Source organism: Choristoneura fumiferana, chromosome 2 (assembly GCF_025370935.1).
Source record: "Choristoneura fumiferana chromosome 2, NRCan_CFum_1, whole genome shotgun sequence".
Lineage (NCBI taxonomy): Eukaryota > Metazoa > Arthropoda > Insecta > Lepidoptera > Tortricidae > Choristoneura > Choristoneura fumiferana.
Window position 1 is genome coordinate 17,437,385 of NC_133473.1, and position 22,411 is coordinate 17,459,795.

The 22,411-nt window shown below is 46.3% G+C and overlaps 1 protein-coding gene across 1 annotated transcript; it reads right to left on the reverse strand.

Annotated features, from left to right (window-relative positions):
- Nucleotides 1–2,249: 2,249 nt before the first annotated feature.
- Ranbp21 (exportin-5-like protein Ranbp21) lies at nt 2,250–21,502 on the reverse strand. Its single transcript, XM_074111076.1, has 20 exons — nt 21,358–21,502; nt 20,301–20,457; nt 18,495–18,713; nt 16,480–16,650; nt 15,154–15,318; nt 14,575–14,703; nt 13,494–13,736; nt 12,834–12,964; nt 12,561–12,702; nt 12,184–12,367; nt 10,540–10,703; nt 9,843–10,010; nt 8,593–8,807; nt 8,059–8,350; nt 7,488–7,716; nt 6,558–6,706; nt 5,998–6,165; nt 4,742–4,945; nt 3,952–4,125; nt 2,250–3,518 (listed from the first exon to the last, which is right to left on the reverse strand). The coding sequence occupies exons 1-20, from the start codon at nt 21,477–21,479 to the stop codon at nt 3,363–3,365; spliced, it is 3,582 nt and encodes a 1,193-aa protein (XP_073967177.1). The 5' UTR covers nt 21,480–21,502; the 3' UTR covers nt 2,250–3,362.
- Nucleotides 21,503–22,411: the final 909 nt, after the last annotated feature.

Here is a 22,411-nt window from a genome sequence, read left to right on the forward strand (position 1 = left end):
TGAGCTGAAGCTGCGCGAATCTTTCTCACTATAATATTTTTCACCTATGATGAGTTCTGTGACGTTTCGAGTTTGAAAGTTTTAGAGATGTACCGTTTATCGAGTGAACTATCGATTTTTCTACGAGTTATTAGTGCCTATTTTTGGAGAAGTTGCATTATATTAAAAAATATATATTTTTCCAGTTTTCCGCCCACCGGGACACCGTTTTCTCGTTCTCGCTCAAACGAATTACAAACTCCCGACTCTAGGAGTTCAAAACAGTATTTTTAAACAGTTTCGGCATTTTGCCAAAAAATAACAACAAACCTAACGAGAAACAGTAACAAAAGTCAACAACAATAATAACAGAAATGAACAATAACAAAATACAATGCAAAGAAAATGCAATAGAGACTCAACTCGTATACAAGGCAGACGCACTCGTACTGACAGTGATACTGACAAGCACTGGCCACAGGAGGCACAAGATGGCTGCGGCCGTGTTCCAATAGCCGCGTTTACAAAATATTGCAAGTTTTGTTTAAAAATTTAAAATATCTAAATGTTCATTGTTATTGAATAATGCACCGCGGCAATTGCCGATAATGTTGTGTCACGTCACTACTCTGTTCCGTTTCACACATTGCGTCATTTAGAAAAATAAATATATAATTTTTTTTCTATCGTATTCGATGGAGACTATTTAATGGACACTGATATTGCTATATATATTTAAAATGTACAGTTTTAAATTTTTATGATTATTTTGCTTCAAACTAGAAATTATTTTTAAAACATATTTTGCGAACATAGTATGCGTAATTCGGAAAATTTTCAAGTGTCACAGAACTCATCATAGGTGAAAAATACAATAGTATTGAACTCAGAAAAGCCGCATCGAGGGTCTGAAGTTCTCGCTGTTTCTAGTTGTCCTGGTAGCAATCCTACTACTATAGTAGCTTCAACCATATTGTAAATTTAAAAAGATAATCATTGAATAGGATATTGTAAAAGGAATTCAACATAACTTAAAACTCCCGACATTGTTATTACAAAGTTAAATATGTCAAAACCGGCTTAACGATTTTAATTAAACATAGCTAAGAAACACCGCAACCGACTCTCCTGCAAGTAAAGAAAACCGTATCGAAATCGGTTCATCCTTTTAAGAGATACGATGCCACACAGTCACTGGCTTGAAATCTATAACGCATTCACTGCCTCCTGACTTTCACTGGTGCCACCGACGCATGTGTGCGTTCAAAATGTATGAATAATTATGACAGCGGCACTGGGCGAAGTTCCGAAAACGTATATGGGCGTCGTTGGTGGCAGTGAATGGGCGTTTTCAAAAAAAATATGGTTTTTCCTACTCAGAATCAAAAGCACAATCGATTCCGATAGTTTTTTTTCATACACTCAATATGGGCGTGACAAAATTGACTCATAAAATTTTGTTCGAAATAAAACCGGCCAAGAGCGTGTTGGACACGCCCAAAATAGGGTTCCGTAGCCATTACGAAAAAATTAAGTAATATTTTTCTAAGGATTTCGTATTTTATACGGAATCTTCCAAGTTTAGGTATATTTTATACCTTAGGCTGCTATTTAAGAGTAAAACTACTAATAATTCTCAAGCACACTTAGCCGTTATAGTTTTCCTTGAAAGTTTGATAATACTTACTACCATCCTGAATTTTTCCACCCACCGGTTTAGATTTTAGAGGGGGGGGGGGAGGGAACGCTCGATTTTAATGAAAAATTGCACTATTTCGCAAACAAAACGCTGAATTAAAAAATTGTCTAAGCAAACCCCTAATGGTTTTACAAGAACTATCCAACGATACCCCACACTATAGGGTTGGATGAGAAAAAAAAATCACCCCCACTTTATGTATGCGAGGTACCCTAAAAAAATTTTTTTTCAATTTTTTATTGTACCATTTTGTCGGCATAGTTTACATATATATCCGTGCAAATTTACAGCTTTCTAGCATTGATAGTCCCTGAGCAAAGCCGCGGACGGACGGACAGACACAGACATGGCGAAACTATAAGGGTTCCGTTTTTGCCATTTTGGCTCCGGAACCCTAAAAAAGGGGGACTTTAAACGATTGAAATTGATTGTGCTCTTGATTCTGAGTAGGAAATATCATATTCCAAAATTTCAAAAAAAGGGTAAGGGTACACTTTTTTTTTGAAAACGCCCGAATGCGTTAACCTCCCCTTTTTAGCGTCGGGGGTAAGTAGACAAAGAAAACAAATGGTAAATCAGTCACTTCATAACATAATTTAATTAATAACATACAAATGGTTATTCACATTAAGAATGTTTAACATTGCGAGTACGAATAGGAGCAAAATTACGATTAATTAGTATGGCTAACTAGCTTACGGGCCGGCGCCCCGGAGTCAATCAGCAAACCTGGCGCGGTTTGCAACTCTGCAATCCAAATAAGGATCATTATTGGCTAAATACATAATGAACTTAAAAAAGTTCTTTATCACTTCTCACTTCTGCTAGCCCATGAAATAACTTAAAAAAATATCACTCTTACTTCTTACTACTCCGTTTGAGTACATTACATTCCATGAGTTTTAAATTTTAGCTACGCGCTGTATCATAATAATTACAAATTTTAGGACTATTATTTCATTCTGTATTCTTATAAAAAGCTCTTAGCGAACCAAGAGTTGCTGTATTGACACTAGTAACTCGAACCCATTTATCATCCATCTAAGCACGATCGCCCAAAACGGTCATTAATTCAAGATAATATAACTTTAGATCTAAGAAACAAGGAATGTCACCAGTTCAGTCGCATTTTACTGCAGTCAGTTTTAGCGGTTACAAATATTGCGGTTCTTTTAAGGATTCTGAATACGAGTACCAATTTCATATTGCACGCAATACTCTATCACAATCACCCAAAAAACATTCATAATATTGCAATCAGAGCTCGTACCCTGTACTTCACCGTACTGCGTTCCTTTTGCATGACTTATCTCTATGATCTCTTTGATACGGAAGTCTTTTACAAAATTACCATCAGCTTTTACAGTTATAAACCAAAATCGTGGTCACGCATGACTATGCAAAGTAGGGTCGCCCTTTTACCCACATCGGTCGTGGTTTCCTTCCGTAAATTTTCTTAAGCATGAGGCGATCTTATACAAACAAAACGACAGATTCACGTCGAGAACGTTCGAGAAGCGAGAAGTACGCGAGAATGTGATGAGTTCCTCGCCTACTCGTCCACGTACTCGTGTGTCAGTTTTTCCTTCTCGCTGAGAACTTAGGGCTATTATAGTAACCGTGTCGGGCAATCGTGTTTAGGCTGGCGATACATTAGACGCATGGCGTGGGGGGGGGGGGGGGGCTACGTGGGCGCGGGTGCGAACAGTCCGGGCAGGCCGGCGCCGTCGGGCGCGTCGAGCGCGCTGCGCGGCTTGTCGCGCGCCGGCGCCGGCATCGTCGGCAGGTCCAGGATGTATACTTCCTTCTTGAACAGCTGACCCACGTTGCGACCGATTAACTGCAAACCATTTTTTTTATTCAGCAAAGAGCGAGTTTAAAATAGTTCATTGAAATAACGACTTTATTGTCTAGAACAGAAAGTGCATTTTAAAATAAATACTCGATCGCAGATAATACTTTTCATGAGGCTGCTAGTCTACGACGCATTCAATTTTGAAAAAAATAATCTGCCAAAGTTTTACTTAAAATGAACTCTCTGAGGTATATAATAAAGTCGTTATATCAATTTATTATATTTTATAAAGAAATAAAGAAGACATTTATTCACATTCACAAAGACACAAATACAACAAAATTATCTTATATTTCCGTCCATTTTAAACAGAGGATTATGCACTTGAGGACAATAGAATACAATGGCTTCGTCCGACAGGTTGGCTGTTAACGAGATCACCTCAAAAAATTCATAGTATACAGTAAGGTGTACGCACCCTCGCGGTGATCTTCTTGAAGAGGTCCCGCTTGGTCTTGTCGATCTTGTTCTGCTTGGCGGCGGTCGGCGTCAGCTTCTCGTCGAGGCGGCGCAGGTCGTGCGCGTCCACGTCGGGGATGGCGCGCAGCACCGCCGCCACGTGCGGGAAGCGCGGACGGAGCGTCTCGTACGCCTGGCGGAAGGGGGGGCTACAAGGCCTGCCAGTAACACCCTGTCCAGACGGAGCGTTTTGCGCTATGAAAGCGCGAGAGCATCTGGACGGGGTGTATGTAGCTCTAGTACAGTCGAGTTCATAAACTTGTGAGCAAAATTTTTATCAAAAATATCTAAACAAGACTCTATTGTTAACGGCGTAGAAGCGTGTTCAGATATTTTTGCTAACAAATTTATGAACTCGACTATACCTCGGGAACGCAAGTGTGTACGCGCGAGCGTAATACGCTCCGTCTGGACAAGATCTAAAAAGTAGATTCTCTCGCTCAAACCATTATCATCATTATATCATACGGCGGACCTCCACTATTGACATAGAACTCCAGTTTCCATAAGAAATGTGCGAGGAATGAGTTTTCATTCACCTATTCTCGCACAGCACAGCTCTAGTGGAAACGCAGCCTTAACCAAGTCATCCGTACATCTCGTTGGTGGACATCCTACGCTGCGCTTGTTCACGCCGTAGTGCTACTATATAGACACACTATATTATGACATTAAAATGAAACCGAACAACTGATGACGCTCCTCTCTCGCCGCGGCCGCAGTCCATCAGCAGTAAACCTTTTAGTTACCTGCACGGCGAGTGCCAGCAGCGCGCACTGGTTGGCGTCGTGCTGGCCGTGCGCGCGCAGCGCCTGCAGCACGGCGGCGAGCGCGCCGCTAGCCTCGGCCTCGCCCACCAGCCCCGCCTCCAGCGCCGCCCGCAGCGCCGGCAGCGCCAGCGCCGTCGCGCGCAGCGACGACGTCGAGTCCTGCCACGTCAACGCGCGCAGCACCTGTACACCGAATTGACAACTTCAATAATAGCCTCGTTCATGTTGTTAACCATTCATTCCAAAATACTCATAATGTAAAATCCTTCTTTGAAATGGGCTAATTTCTTAATCGAATGCCCAGCTCGGACACGTGCTCGGGCGCGCGCTGCGTGCTGACGGGGGCGGCGAGTACCGTACCGTGTGCAGCACGGCGGGCCCGGCGTGCGGCCGAGCCAGCACGAGCGCGCCCAGCTCGGACACGTGCTCGGCGCGCGCTGCGTGCTGACGGGGCGGCGAGTACCGTACCGTGTGCAGCACGGCGGGCCCGGCGTGCGGCCGCGCCAGCACGAGCGCGCCCAGCTCGGACACGTGCTCGGGCGCGCGCTGCGTGCTGACGGGGGCGGCGAGTACCGTACCGTGTGCAGTACGGCGGGCCCGGCGTGCGGCCGCGCCAGCACGAGCGCGCCCAGCTCGGACACGTGCTCGGGCGCGCGCTGCGTGCTGACGGGGGCGGCGAGTACCGTACCGTGTGCAGCACGGCGGGCCCGGCGTGCGGGCCGCGCCAGCACGAGCGCGCCCAGCTCGGACACGTGCTCGGGCGCGCGCTGCATGCTGACGGGGCGGCGAGTACCGTACCGTGTGCAGCACGGCGGGCCCGGCGTGCGGCCGCGCCAGCACGAGCGCGCCCAGCTCGGACACGTGCTCGGGCGCGCGCTGCATGCTGACGGGCGGCGAGTACCGTACCGTGTGCAGCACGGCGGGCCCGGCGTGCGGCCGCGCCAGCACGAGCGCGCCCAGCTCGGACACGTGCTCGGGCGCGCGCTGCATGCTGACGGGGGCGGCGAGTACCGTACCGTGTGCAGCACGGCGGGCCCGGCGTGCGGCCGCGCCAGCACGAGCGCGCCCAGCTCGGACACGTGCTCGGGCGCGCGCTGCGTGCTGACGGGGGCGGCGAGTACCGTACCGTGTGCAGCACGGCGGGCCCGGCGTGCGGCCGCGCCAGCACGAGCGCGCCAGCTCGGACACGTGCTCGGGCGCGCGCTGCGTGCTGACGGGGGCGGCGAGTACCGTACCGTGTGCAGCACGGCGGGCCCGGCGTGCGGCCGCGCCAGCACGAGCGCGCCCAGCTCGGACACGTGCTCGGGCGCGCGCTGCGTGCTGACGGGCGGCGGCGAGTCCTCTTCCATGTCGCCGATGCCCGCGTGCGCCTCTGCGCTCACGCCGCCTTCCACCAGGGAAACCTGACAACACAATAGTAGATTGTACAACAATATTGATTGAGCATAAAACGAGCCATTTTACCCGGGACGTTCTTATACCCACGCGAGCCGGTACGGCGATATGGATAGCGACGTCGAGGGGAAAATGGGTTTAATGCTCGAGTTTTAAACTTTACTTTTCAATTCGATTGCGAGGAAATAAAATAGCAATATAGTATGGTGTATGATTCCACGTGAGGGCATATTACCGCCGATCCCATGTTTACAGCAACATCAATCTCAAACCAAAAATGAACCTCAGGTAAGTCTGAGTCCAAAATTTATACTCTAGGACTCGAGTTTTCGCAAACACAACCAAAAACGCATCGTAATAATCTTGTCAAATTTTTACCAATCGTGGATTGGATTCTTACCTTGAGCACTTCTAAGTGTTCCCTAGTGAGATGTCGGACGAGCATATCTTCTAAAACTTCTTGTGATTCATTACTGCCCTCTTCCTCCAGCTTCCCGGATTCATAAAGCGACACTATGTAGTCCCATCGCTGCGATAGATGTACTAGCACTGCAAACACAAGAGATGGTCATTTTATAAGTGCAAAGATCAGCATAGTCGAACAACTCTTTAGATTTTGTACATTCACAAAGACATGCCCCTTTACATTTTATGAATGTGGTCGTCCGTGTATGTGTATAACACGAAGGAGTCTTTGTATCTGTCAGTAATGTACACTAATACTCTTGTATTTGAGAATTTGTTGTGGAGATGGACTTCCCTGTGTATTTATTAACGGACAGTGTCTACTCATAGATTTGGTTGGTTGTGTACTCACTGAAGGGCGCGTGCACGTCCAGCAGCGGCAGCGCCACGTCCTGGTAGTGCGCGGGCGGGCAGTGCAGCAGCAGCGGCTTGAGCGCGTGGCGCACGACGGGCCGCAGCCAGTGCTCAGGCAGCGCGGGCAGCGCGTGCAGCAGCGAGCCGGCCGCGTGTCGCGTGTACTCACTGAAGGGCGCGTGCACGTCCAGCAGCGGCAGCGCCACGTCCTGGTAGTGCGCGGGCGGGCAGTGCAGCAGCAGCGGCTTGAGCGCGTGGCGCACGACGGGCCGCAGCCAGTGCTCAGGCAGCGCGGGCAGCGCGTGCAGCAGCGAGCCGGCCGCGTGCCGCGTGTACTTACTGAAGGGCGCGTGCACGTCCAGCAGCGGCAGCGCCACGTCCTGGTAGTGCGCGGGCGGGCAGTGCAGCAGCAGCGGCTTGAGCGCGTGGCGCACGACGGGCCGCAGCCAGTGCTCAGGCAGCGCGGGCAGCGCGTGCAGCAGCGAGCCGGCCGCGTGCCGCGTGTACTTACTGAAGGGCGCGTGCACGTCCAGCAGCGGCAGCGCCACGTCCTGGTAGTGCGCGGGCGGGCAGTGCAGCAGCAGCGGCTTGAGCGCGTGGCGCACGACGGGCCGCAGCCAGTGCTCAGGCAGCGCGGGCAGCGCGTGCAGCAGCGAGCCGGCCAGCGCGCGCGCCAGCCCCGGCGCCGAGTACAGCTCGCGCCCCAACGTCGTCGCCGCCGCGCCCACCAGGTGACACACCTACCAATGATGCACGACACAAACGATAACTCATTAGTTTTCAAGAAAAGAACAGAACGTTCCACGTGAGATATAAGCGTCAACCGCAGTGAGATGCGGCCAGCCATTCACGATTTTGCCATCAAGTCGATTAGCGCGTCTGGAATTTACCTTTGTCGTTGCAGTTACATCGGGAGGGATTATTAGTTGTGTAAAGTGTAAGTAACAAAATACATGGTAACAGCGCTTAAAATAACTCATGGCACCACGGGCAGCGAGTGCATGACACTAGTATGACAATCTGCCTGTCACAAAACGAGAGAACATCTCGACCCAAAATACGTTTTAGTAACAAAGACTCACATTATCATGCAACGTGTGCAAGAAGGTCTGCATGCGATCCTGCGGCTGCGGCGGCGGCGCGTCGCTCTCGCACAGGCCGAGCAGGTTCCTCCGCTCGGCGGGCGGCGGGGTCAGCGCCCTCGCGTGCGCCGCGTGGATCAACCCCTGCGCCGCTGGTAGATGCAGCTCGTGCAGCGCGCGCGCCAGCGACAGCGCGTGCGGGAACAGCGGCAGCACGTGCGCGCCGCACGGGTTGCGCCAGATCGGGTTGCCGGACGGCGTCAGGCCCGCGCTGAAGCCGCCGCGGGACGCTCTGCAAGTTCAGAGTTTTGTTAAGAGCGTTTATACCTGCTGAGCTGGCAATGTTGTATTTTTGACAGTTTTTCTCGATTATTCCATAAAAATTTAATGAAAATTAAAAAATTTCTCTGATAAAACTGTTCTTATATATAAGTTAATGTGTCTAGGGTCAAGTGTCCAACAATGAAAGACATAAAATTCGGAACCTCATAAATCTTCTGTTTTGACAGATAGAAGTCTGAATTTCGGTCTCACTTGTCGGGGTCGGCGGGCACGGTGGTCCGCTTGACGACGCCGAGCAGCAGCGTGAGCGCGTGCAGCAGCGTGCGGCGCGCGTTGCCGCGCTCCTCCTCGGCGGGGTCGCCGGGCTCGCCGGGCGGCGCGTCCAGCCCCACCAGCCGCGCCAGCGCCGCCGCCGACGACACGTGCGGCCCGAGCGCGGCCCAGCGTGCGCTGCAGTCGCCCAAAACCTGAACGAAAACTAATATTACTACTTGTTTGGCACCAGAGGCAATTTACTTACTTGAATGGCCCTATGCCATCGTTTTTACGTAATCTAACCTTAGTCTAGCGACATACTCAGAGACATCTTGATGTAAGTTGTATTTTGTTGTGTCGATAGATTCGGAATGCTGCAGTATTGACCTCACGTGCGATCGATTCAGATAAGCCACTTCACCCCAACATGGATCATTTTAGATAATTTCTTGTATTTAAGCTATCATTTAATGTTATTAAAATCAGTTCAAGTTAACCTGAAAAGGTACTTATACTCCTTCACCAATATATCCCTAAAGTGGTGACCCCGACGTGATATAAATGCACAGCCTTCAAATCATCATTATCATCATATCAGCCGTAGGGCATCTAATGTTGGACATAGACCTCCGCAGTTGGTAGCGGGCCACATCCACCGTGAACCCGCGGCTTTACCCCGCTGTTCATCCGTTTTTGTTGATACTAGTTAGTGGCGTGCTTGGGTCAATTTCAGGGTAGGCAGCGCTAGCTCGCGCCGCCAGATCCCGAGCACCCTGGAATTGACCCAATGGACGCCTATTGGCTCTGTGCACGACATCAGCGCCACCTAGCGTCCGCGACATTTATGGCTCTGATGCTCTGACGTTTTGAAATTTCATCGCGACATTGTGACAAAAATCAAACCTATAACGTATTAATTTATAATACAAAATTACTGTGATACCGTGATTTGGGTGGACAAAAGGTTGTGAATTTATTCAAAAAGTGTGTTTTATTTTCGTTATGTCAGGGTTTGTTTACTTCATGTTTAGTTGTACTTTTACTGTAAAACTAAAAGATAAAGCTATCTTATTGGTTTCTTTAAATAAAAGTAAAATTATATAATTGTTCTTATATCGCTAGTAATATAATAAATTAAATATCGTTTTCAGATCAAAATGAGTATGACAGGTTCATATGAGTATGACAGATGACAGAGCCAGAACTATTTCTACTTTTGGGCACCATGAGCGCTGCTAACAGGTTACCTGTGCGACGAGCGCGCTCTGCCGCTCGTAGCAGCAGAAGTGGTTGGAGACAAGCAGCAGCGCCTCCTGTATGGTGACGCTCTCGACGGCGCTGAGCCCGGGCCGCGCCAGCGCCGCCTGGCACAGCTCGTGCAGCCGCCCGAACACCGGCAGCAGCAGCAGCGGGTACTGGACACAAACATGCACCTCAATATCTAACCACTAGGCTGTTCGGACATCTAACCATATATAACCATCTAGCCCCTGTACCATAACAATTACAAGTGCTACAAATCGACATAGGGTAAGTCGTCAATACGGTATTTGATTATTTTGTGTATGTTTTATAAATTAAAACCATACAATGCCTGTTATCGAATAGAAAAACAATTTTTAAACTACCTTTACAAATAACAGTTATAAAGTTTTGAAATTCAAGATTAGACAGAGAAAGACATACTAGCGTGTGACGTCACACGCTAGTAGCGCCATACTTGCTGCACAAAGAAAAGCGTTTGAGAAAGAAACAGGTATATAGATATATCAAAAAATCACTATAAATCCAATTTTCAACCGATTTAAGGTTTCTTTTCGCTAAACACTGTCTGTATATCTATATTTTCATAATAATATCCTCGCCACCTTATACTAAAATGAACGCGCGCTGAAGTACATCAGCGCAGATCTCGTCGTGTGGTCTGAGCCGGTGGGGGCGTACCTTGGAGCCGAGCTTGACGAGCAAGCTGGCGGCGTGGCGGCGCACGTTCTTGACGGCGCGGCTGCGGCGCGCGTCGGCGCCCGTGCCGCAGTACACCAGCGCCGCGAAGATCTTGTCCAGCACGCGCGGCAGCAGCTCCGCGCCCGCGCCGCCCACACTCGGACCTGCCCACAAATCAAGTACTGATGAACAGGGAACTATCTTATGGTGCAGATAAAAAAGATATCAGTTTGTTTAAGGAAGAGTGATTATTTGGATTTTTTCGCATCAACAGTTTTGTTCCACAAACTGTACATTTTATGTCACTTATGAGCGAGTTCGAGGTCATGTTGCAATGAGGCCCAATTTCTAAACGACAGCAGCAGCGGCGCGGCCGGCGCGCAGCCCACGCAGCGCTGCAGCAGCTGCAGGCATTCCCCACGCGGGGCAGGAGGCTAGAGCATTGGCTGACACGCACCGGCCAGCTGGCTGTACGCGCAGCTCAGGAACACGAACAGCGCCGAGATGAGCGACAGCAGCAGCGACAGCAGCAGCGGCGCGGCCGGCGCGCAGCCCACGCAGCGCTGCAGCAGCTGCAGACCCTCCCCCACGCGGGGGGCAGGAGGCTAGAGCATTGGCTGACACGCACCGGCCAGCTGGCTGTACGCGCAGCTCAGGAACACGAACAGCGCCGAGATGAGCGACAGCAGCAGCGACAGCAGCAGCGGCGCGGCCGGCGCGCAGCCCACGCAGCGCTGCAGCAGCTGCAGACCCTCCCCCACGCGGGGGGCAGGAGGCTAGAGCATTGGCTGACACGCACCGGCCAGCTGGCTGTACGCGCAGCTCAGGAACACGAACAGCGCCGAGATGAGCGACAGCAGCAGCGACAGCAGCAGCGGCGCGGCCGGCGCGCAGCCCACGCAGCGCTGCAGCAGCTGCAGACCCTCCCCGGGGGGCAGGAGGCTAGAGCATTGGCTGACACGCACCGGCCAGCTGGCTGTACGCGCAGCTCAGGAACACGAACAGCGCCGAGATGAGCGACAGCAGCAGCGACAGCAGCAGCGGCGCGGCCGGCGCGCAGCCCACGCAGCGCTGCAGCAGCTGCAGACCCTCCCCCACGCGGGGGCAGGAGGCTAGAGCATTGGCTGACACGCACCGGCCAGCTGGCTGTACGCGCAGCTCAGGAACACGAACAGCGCCGAGATGAGCGACAGCAGCAGCGACAGCAGCAGCGGCGCGGCCGGCGCGCAGCCCACGCAGCGCTGCAGCAGCTGCAGACCCTCCCCACGCGGGGGCAGGAGGCTAGAGCATTGGCTGACACGCACCGGCCAGCTGGCTGTACGCGCAGCTCAGGAACACGAACAGCGCCGAGATGAGCGACAGCAGCAGCGACAGCAGCAGCGGCGCGGCCGGCGCGCAGCCCACGCAGCGCTGCAGCAGCTGCAGACCCTCCCCACGCGGGGGGCAGGAGGCTAGAGCATTGGCTGACACGCACCGGCCAGCTGGCTGTACGCGCAGCTCAGGAACACGAACAGCGCCGAGATGAGCGACAGCAGCAGCGACAGCAGCAGCGGCGCGGCCGGCGCGCAGCCCACGCAGCGCTGCAGCAGCTGCAGACCCTCCCCCACGCGGGGGCAGGAGGCTAGAGCATTGGCTGACACGCACCGGCCAGCTGGCTGTACGCGCAGCTCAGGAACACGAACAGCGCCGAGATGAGCGACAGCAGCAGCGACAGCAGCAGCGGCGCGGCCGGCGCGCAGCCCACGCAGCGCTGCAGCAGCTGCAGACCCTCCACCACGCTGGGCCGCGGCTCCGCTTGCAGCAGCCGCGACAGCACCACGTCTAGGACCTGCCAACAAACAGGGACACACTAAAAAAAAAAAAAAACAATTAAACTGAGATCGTCTTCTACTCTATAATGATGTCAAACACTCTCCTCAATAAGTAAACAAGTGGAACCTTGAGTAAGTAACACACACACAAAAATCACATCACAGGTAGTTTCGATTCAGCATCGAAAGCGAATGTTCATAAAGCCTTACTTGAGAGAGAGCTTCCCACTCGACGTGCAACGGATGCGTGACGTCCAACTGAACTGGGCACGTGTCCACCTTGTCCAAAGCGGAGCGTGTCCATTGTTCCACGTACGCCCAGGTCACAAGCGGCGCCGCAGTCATACAGTGCCTGTCAAACAAAAATTATAAGAATAACGAATTTAGAAATTATAAAAGATAAGCCGATTAATCACTTATTAGATTTCATGATTTACATAGGTATATTACATGTCATTGCAATAGTTAAAGCAATATATTCACCTGAAGCAGTCTAGAATTTCGGTACGGCAGCGACTGAAAAACACCGCGAACTCTTGTTCGCTGTCGTAGTCGATACACGCGTATGTCGCCGCGTCGTGCACGCCGCTCGCTCGCGACGCTGGATATGTAACCTGCGACACAACAACTTATCGCTCAGTATAAAAACAATACATACCTTATTTCGAAGACAATTGAAAAAAGATGTCTAGTCTAGAAATGTATTCGAATCGATAGAGTACCAGCCGGCACGTCGGTCGTGTAGCATTAGACCCGAGGGCAAAAACAGCAGGAACGTTTATGCCCTTACATACTCACGATAAAAAAATCCGCAGAGCTGTTTCGGAAACTCGTTTTAGAATTCACTTTTCTCCCTTTTAAGCGGGTGGAGAATCGACTCCCATTGGGGAACGTCCGATCACGATACCATGGGTCGAAAAAGATGCACGTTATTTTGACTTTATTCTTTCCGTTTCTTGTGGATAGGTTGTAAATTATGATTGTATTATATATGGCTTAACCAATTTATGAATGAAAGTTTTTCAAAATGACGGTCATTCTTCCAACTCCTGGTTATCACATTATCAGTTCTTCTTGCCGCGAGTCTATAAGGGCTACTAAAATTGTGCGAGAATACAACAAAAATGGCTAAGTATAAATTACCTTGAGCACCTTCGGGGCAGCTGCCTGCAGCCACCTAGGTATAATAGCGACCACCTGAGGCAGCTTCGATATGTGGTCGTGACGGAACATCGCCAGCCAAACCCCGCTCGTGGTATGCGCCAGTGTCAGAGAAGGGTGTGACGTCAGCAGCAACATGGTCTCTAGAAGCACCGGCATCCAGAAGTCGACGTTGGTGGCGAAGTTCCACAGGGTAGTCAATTGCTGGCCTAGGCCGGCTACCACCTGAATGTTTAACGATATGTTAAGAGCGTTTATTATTCCATAAAAATTTAATAAAAAATTACAAATATGGTCTGATAGAACTCTACTTAACGCATAAGTTAATGTGTCTACTCCAATAATTATTCGTGATACTTAGGACTTTTATATTCTTTAAAAATGAACAAATGTTTATTAACGATTTTTAAAGAAAATAAAAGTATATCACGAATAATTATTAGAGTAGACACATTAACTTATATATTAAGAACAGTTCTATTAGACCACATGTTTAATTTTCAATCAATTTTTATGGAATAATCGAGAAAAACTAACAAAAACACCACGTTGCCAGCCCAGCAGGTATAAACGCTCTTTGGCTGGCGGATCCTGTGGTATAGGGACTTCTAAGGATCTAAACGTACTTTATAATTTCACTTTGTTGTATATGTTGACGACATGGTTACTTGAGAGAGAATATAGAGATCTAAGATGCCTTTGAATTCACGTGGGGTCAATCATTGTATACATAACAGGTATTTTCGGTAGTTCCTCAGAAGATTTACAATCAGCTTTGACAGGCCTTCGGCGGTGTTTCTTTACAAGCGAAATATGGCTAGATGGCGTTTGTATCGTGGGGTCCGTTTGAAGTTACAGTTGCTTGCGATTGGTTTATTTAGTTCTTTAACCTATAGGTATCTGCGTTTTAAATATTTGCCCCTGCCCCGCCCGATAGGACACTAATAGCGGTTGGAAAGCTTTTAAAACTGAACTACCAAGCTACAGTCTGTTCTACTTAGAGATATCAATTTAGAGCAGTCTTTAGGGCTGTATGGAGATAATTTTCGACATATTCACTTACCTGAGAGAGCTTCTTGAGGAAGAGGTAGTTGTTTTCGTCGACAGCGCTGATGCTGGCGACAGCTGCGCGGTGGATACAAGATATAGCGTCTTCACTGAACAGGATCATCAGCGGCTTTCGTTCCTTGGTCTAGTTTCAAAAAGACAATACTGACTGTTACATATTGAAGACAGTTGAAGTTGATAGATGGTGATTTCTATGTACACACATTTTTAGTTGATAGTTGGTGAGTGCGTTTGGCATAGCTGTGGTGGCCTAGTGGTTTGACCTACGGTCTCTAAGCAGAGGATCGTGGGTTCAAACGCCGGCTTGCACCTCAGAGTTTTTCGAAATTCATGTGCGAAATTACATTTGATATTTACCCCAAGCTTTACGGTGAAGGAAAACATCGTGAGAACTGCACCAACTTGCGGAGCAATTCAATGGTGTGTGTGAAGTTCCCAATACGCACTGGGCTCGCGTGGGAACTACGGCCCAAGCCCTCGAGAGCCCTCAAGAGGAGACCTGTGCCCAAAGGACGTATATAAGCTGGGAAGATGATGATGACAATGATGAGTGTGTTTGTCAGGAGGCACTCACCGAGCCCTTCCTGTTGACGACCTGCAGCAGACACTCTGCGGCGGGCAGCTGGAAGGCGGCGTCCTGCAGCAGCACGCACAGTATCTGTAGCAGCCGCCCGTTGTTCATCACCACGTGGTTCGTCGACACCCATTCCACGAACCCCGTCAGGGTTAGCAGGACCACCTGGCGGAACGAACGTCATTATTAAGCTTAATAATTATAATAAATCGTTTATTTCGGACAGTATCTCCTACATCTCCTAATGTAGGTCTACACCTACACACTAACTAGATGGCAAAAGCTTGGTTAAACATGTCTGTTACGGCGTGGCCAAGACTAAGCGGGGGCGGCGGCGTGCTGAGCAGAGCCGTCATAGGGCATGCCGGTTCCCTTGGGTACCAAGGAATGGGAAGCAAGAACTAGTGAATATACGTCGCTCTTGAGATCTCGAGGTCGGGAGCAGACTTTTGTTATTGGTTGTGCCATAAGAGCGACCTCCATTCCAAATCTTAAGTTTCTAGGGCAAACGGAAGTACCCTATACGTTTTTATTCCCCGGAAATTTGCATGGAAACACATTTTTTATGACTGTGTCTTTTAAATACGTTGACTTAGTTAGAAGTTTTATTTTTTCATTGCTCCAAGCAGATTCCAGTATTCAATATTTAAGCTTGATACATCCATGCGTTCCTGAGATAAAGGGTATTGACAGACGGACGGACGGACGGATAAACAGACAGACACCAAAGTAATCTTATAAGGGTTCCGTTTTTGTGTTTGCCAACTGAAGTACAGAACCCTAAAATAATATCTTATCGACAGTTTAAATACCTTTGTCACGCTGCTGGTAGGTTATTCTAAACTAGATCAAGGCTGCATTACAAGCTAAAGAAGCAATTGATTATAATGTCGTTAAAAGTAAATTATACAAAGTAGGCAGTAACGACCGGGTTTGACATAGGGTCGACTGCAAATATATCGATACGGCGAAAGTTACAAAAATATGTATACATGACCTTAACGTTAAGTCAATAAAGTCTTGTATACATATTTTTGTAACATTCGTCGTATGATCTCTTTGTCGTTGACTGTACCCAATCTCCGCATGTACAGTCGCCATCAGATATTTCGGAGCGGTAAAGGTGGTCTAAAACATCCTAGCATGCGCTTTATTGTAATGGTATTAGAGTTCATGTTTCGATATTTGTGATCACCTTGGCCGCTCTGAAATACCTGATGGCAACTGTACAACGAGTGTCATAATGATTTTGCTCGTCGTTCGGTAATATGATTTCACTATGAAATTTTAAATAAATAGACAGTTCATGATCCAGTTGTTACTAACCTGTACGACCCTGCCGTTGCTAGCGGCGGCGGCATTGTCCCCAGCAGCGGTTTTTTCTCTGAACTCCTGCACGTGAAGTTCTATGAGCCGCATAAAGAAGGCGAATATTTCTGACATGTTGCTCGTCAGCGCCTGGTAGATGTCTTTGCGGCGTTGGTGCTGCTCTAGTGTCTAGGGAAAAAACATATTTTGTTAACATTTACGATAGTTAAAAGGACGAACATGTTCTTAAGATGAGGCATTGATTTTTCCTTTAAATTTTATGGGCAAAGTACAGTCATTGCTTTTTTAATATATGATACGGGGAAAACGAGCAGGCGGATCACTTGATGGAAAGCAATCACCGCCGATCATGGACATCCATAACATAAGCTGAGTTACCTGCCATTAATATCTGCCACAGCGGAGCATGGAAAAATATCTGACACGTCCTTTCTTCCCTAGAAATTGAGGAGTCAAAACTAAAATGCGAAAACACGTGGTTTCCTAAAGAAGCTAGATCCATTGTTCATCCCCCAAAACCCCCACCATACCAAATTCCATCGCAATCGTTAAAGCCGTTTCCGAAATCCCCGAAACAAATAAATTATCAGCATACAGTACCACACTGTATGCTTTCAGACAATTTTATACAAAGTGACTGACAGCAACAAGGTAGGTGTAAACATATCTTTGACTTGGACTCTGATCTACATACTATTGCATGATATTAATATTACTCTAAAAATGTTGTAATAATTTTATTTCAAGACATACAAAATTTACAACAAATCGGCACCGCAGACGTGCGGGCGCGTAAATCGTGATATGCAAATTAGCAACATGGTTCTTATCTATCAATCAACTGCCATTCACTCGGTAGATCTGTAAAAATTCTTAACCTCAAAATGCAGTTTGACCTTCACACAGCAAATTGCATCAAGTGACTCAAGACTATTTGTAGTTCCATTTGTTAAAATCAAAACATTTTTGAAGCTTAATAAGAATAAAAGAGTACAGAATCCTTAACATATCGTAGTCTGTTGTATAAAGTAAATCAAAATCAAAAGCTAAACCGCAAAAAAGTAGTAAATAAGCATACGAAGCTTGAGGTCCCGGGTTCGAATCCCGGCCGGGGCAGATATTTGTATGAATAATACGAATGTTTGTTCTCGGGTCTTTGATGTTTAATATGTATTTAAGTATGTATTTATCTATATAAGTATGTTTATCCGTTGCCTAGTGTCCATAGTACAAGCTTTGCTTAGTTTGGGACTAGGTCAATTGGTGTCAAGTGTCCCATGATATTTATTTATTTATATCCTGGCCGACGTTTTATACCCTTTTTTCGAATGATCTATGTTTTTTTAAGCTATTTTTATTCTATAAATTTAACTTTATTCTTAGTCTAAATACTTTAAAGTTTTGCTTTAAATTTCAAGAAAATTAACTGCCCGACGACAACTATGCGCGTCCGGCGTGTCTGCCTGCTCTGTTCATTGTTCTTTGCGATTCGAAGCCGCTCACCGCACAGTTAGGACCTCCCTACACCTACCACGCTTTATATCTACGCAATAAGAGCGAGCTACAAGTTAGCCATCCGTTTTTTTTATGTATTACAGAATTAAGTCTGAATACAGTTCTGCTTTGACTTTGCACACTAAATATCCGCCCCTTACAGGTCAGTTAATATTGCCCTTAAACACAGCCATAAAAAGCCTTATATAAATATCCCCATGTGGACCACAGCATCAGCCACTCTAGAGCAACTCATAGGAACCATATCTACATGTAGACCCAACATTAGCCAACTCGGTTGCCGCGTCGCTCGGTCTGGTTAACATTAGGCCAACAAACAACCATCAACGGTCATCTGTAAGGTGGCCACATCCTCAACGAGCCTCAGGAACACGTGCAGCACTATCTGCGTACGAGCATTGTGGGTCACAGCATGACCGCCTAATCTGATCCACCTGCATGTTGGCCCAACATCAGCCAACTCGGTTGCCGCGTCTTCGGGCTAGTTAACGCCTTACCTGTAAGGTGGCCACATCCTCGACGAGCCTCAGGAACACGTGCAGCACAATCTGCGTGTGCACGTGTCCTTGGGCGCACGCGTCGCTCAGCTCAGCCAGCAGCGTGGGCCACTGCTGCGGCCACTCGCGCTTGATCATCTCCACGATGACGCGAGCCAGCGCGTCGTTCAGGTGCCCCGTCTCCCAGCCACCGATGTAGAGGAGTTTCATGGCATTTTCCTGAATAATTCATAAACATATTGAACATTGAAGAAAAATTACCTTAAATGTACCTAGTGCAACATGGTGTAACTAACACAGTAACATTAAGTAACTATCTGTAACTTTTGTATTATGTACCTGTTTTATTTGCTATTGGTTAACTAATTAATTAAAAGTTATCGAAATTTTACTTAACCACTTGATATTTCCTAGATGTGGATGCATCTAAGGCTTTATATTAAATTAAGGTAAACGAGGGTAGTTTTTCGCCACAGACAACCGCGCCGAGTCGCACGAACACTGGCGCGCAGTTCACAGTTAGCTTTCTGTTCCAGCTCATCTTGACAAGGAACCACGGACTGGTTCGGAACATCTTGGGCATACCTCGACTTGTACTATCAGCCAAATAAGTGGTCTATCAATTTTTAAACAAGATCCTATCAAATGAATATGTCACTAAAGTCGAACTTTCAAGTTGACAGACACGTCTATTGGCATTATTGTTTTATGACATGCAAACGATTATCAACTTTAGGGTGGTAGACCACATATTTGGCTGATGGTACCACAGCTGTTGATTTTATTGATTACTGACTGAGCGAGCCGCCTTAGAGGTGATTAAAGTGGCTGCAACATGAGCTGGTTCAGTCAGTGCCCAGCTAAGTGATTGCGAGATCGAGGAATTACCCCAGATGTCTTGTGATGATGCATGTTATCATTTGAGAAGATGGGTTAGTCATATGTATGTTGCTAATTATGGTGCAACTACAACAGCTTACACTTTTATTATTAGCTACTTAATTTAAAAATGAAAGTGTATTACTGACATTGTACAGTCAACTGCAAAGATACAGCCAATGTTACAAAAATATGTATGCTCGTGCAGCCAGGTAACCAATGCGTGGTGAGCATCTAGAACGCGCAATGAACAAAGGATACGTCCAAATTGTGGCCTAAGAGACGCACAAAAGACAAGTCAATGACGAAATTTTGAGGAAAAAAAATTAAGATTCTTAATTTACTTCCAATATGCGTAGGTAGTAAAAATTTTATTGAATTTACCACCTTGTTTAACCAGTTGGCTAAACCAGATTGTTAACCTTTATTGATTTTATTTTCTCATTAATTTAATACAATACAATGTTCTATTTTCTCATTAGGTTAAAGTACTACCTACTGGATCAGTAAACCATATTCAGTCAACATAAGTGGCTTATATTTACAATAATTTTTCACATTAAATCAGCATCACAAAATCACAATTAGGGTCAGTTTGCACCGAGTATAAGGCCAGTACCACATCTCAGTGTGAATTATCCCCTAGTGACTAGAGGATAATTCACTAGGACAATCCAATAGAACTATATGCCATATTGTGATATTAGAATAGACTAGGGCCTAGTCTATTCTCATATCACAATATGGCATGAAAATGTTGTGATAGTTGTATTCTCTTTGCACCAACATTGCATCATATGCCACATGGTTGCATGTTACTCTAATGTAAAACAACTTGACACATTGATATATGGCAGTATCTTCTGAATTTCAACCTTTTCTGACCTAACTGAAGTATGCTAGGACTCACAAGATTGTTTCATATACCTTGATAAAAATCTTCTCCGCTTGCGTGATTTGTGTCCACCGGTACTTGACAGTGTGCTCCATGAGCTGTAGACCAAAGTGTTTGACCACAGCTGAATACTGCCCGCTCGCGAGCAGCAGGCCGGCTTGCGCACACCATGGTGAGCTCTCTTTAAAGCTAAAAAAATATATTATATCATAAGTATGACTAATTAGAATCAGTGCCAGATCAACAAAATTTTCAGAGGAAATTTGAGTAGGTATTTCTCATTTTATTTACATATGATAAGAGGCCAACAAGCAGTCTGTATTTGGTGCCTTTGTTTAGTACTTAACCTGCTTAACCAATTTAAAAAATTTAGAATGAAGATAACTAAGATGCTGAAAAGAAATTAACATACTTTCAAAACCGTGTATAGCAACACCAGTTATAATAACATATCAGTATAGCAAGTATAGCAATAACAACTAAAAAAAAAAAGTCTCATCACAATCTTATATACCAAAGTAACACTGGTTATAACAACCAACAGTGTATAACAACCAAATAATGCTGTCCTTTCAATGTTGTTTTAAGCAGTTTTAACTATAGGTAGTTCTTATTGTTAATTGTTTGTAACGTAAGATGCATGCTGCATGTGAAACTGTGGCTATTTGTACGCCTTATGGCACAACATAGTGTTACTGAAAATTACCTGACATTTATATCCACGTTCTCACCTATGTTTGACAAATAAACGTATTTGTATTTGAAAAATTACTATTTGTTTCCATGAGATTGCCATAAACAAACTACAAAGATGAAGTTGTGGGCATCATTTAGTCTAGCGTAGAACTTCAGTCAAAACAATAAATAGAGTTAAGTAATGAACATTTTAAGAATTCATTGCCATAAATTCTGCTAATTCAACAGGAACATGCTGCATTTTTTTTTGTCAGACTGTCCCTTTATTTTTATGTTTTAGCAACATGAAACAGGTTATGCAAAATGAATTGAAGGTGATTTATCTACATGTACTATAATGTACATGATACGCTGGAATAAATGACAAGCATAAAATCTTGACCTTAAACATACCTTTCGCAAGCATTATAGGCCTGATTACGAGCCTCGTGAGCAACCGCAGCATTGAGTGTGAGCTCCACAGCTCGGCTGAGCTCATCTGCGATTAGAGCCACCTCTCCCCCGACTTCACCCATCTCTCCGACGTTTAATGCAACGAGATACTATCGACAAAATAGTTAAATCAGTCAATTGGACAGCTGACTGCACTGTAAACATACAAATTTGGGAAAAAAAAATATTGCCGTTAAAAAAAATTTTCACCCGTTCCGATGATTGTTTCAAGATTAAAATACGAAGGGTACTAATTTAGAAATAAATGAAACAATGACGCAATGCAATAATGTATTATTTTAAACACATACCTGAAATCTCAAGTTCTATCTCCATAGAATAATATTTGGCCTACTGCATATTCAGTTTATCACGACACTGAAAGAAAATATTCCGAATTGCAACAAGAATTTATTAGAAAATAAAATATGACACCTGCCCGGTATGACCGTAGAGGCAAACAATTTAAATTTCTTGGCTTGACTATTAACTGTTGTGCTTACACATTTTAAAAGGTGTGAAGTGGTATTTGAAAAGTTTTTATTAAAATAACCAAATTTTATCACAATTTCTAGGAGAATAAGCCACGAATTAAATCAAAACACAAGAAACACCTCGTGTGGTGTGTGGAGAATATACAGACAGAACGTTCCACAGGGTTACCAGCTCTAATTTTTTTACCCCTAGAGCTTAAGTTAAAACCCCTTAAAACTAACCAACTTTTTGAAAAAAAAAACGCTATAATATAAAATAAAACAAATTATCTCAATTTCTTTAATTTTTTTAAGTTATGCATTATTTAGGATCAGTTTGATTTTGCCAACACAACACTCAGTCACTCAACAACCACGCCACAGACTCAAAAATCAAAATATAGCGTAACAAATCGCAGTAACTTAAATCGGAACGTTCGGTCTAGTATTTCGTTTCGTTCTCAGTCGCACTTGTTTACGAGTTCGACCAATAGAGAGTGATGTACACTGCGGTATCGAGAACGTTCCATTTTCAGTAATAA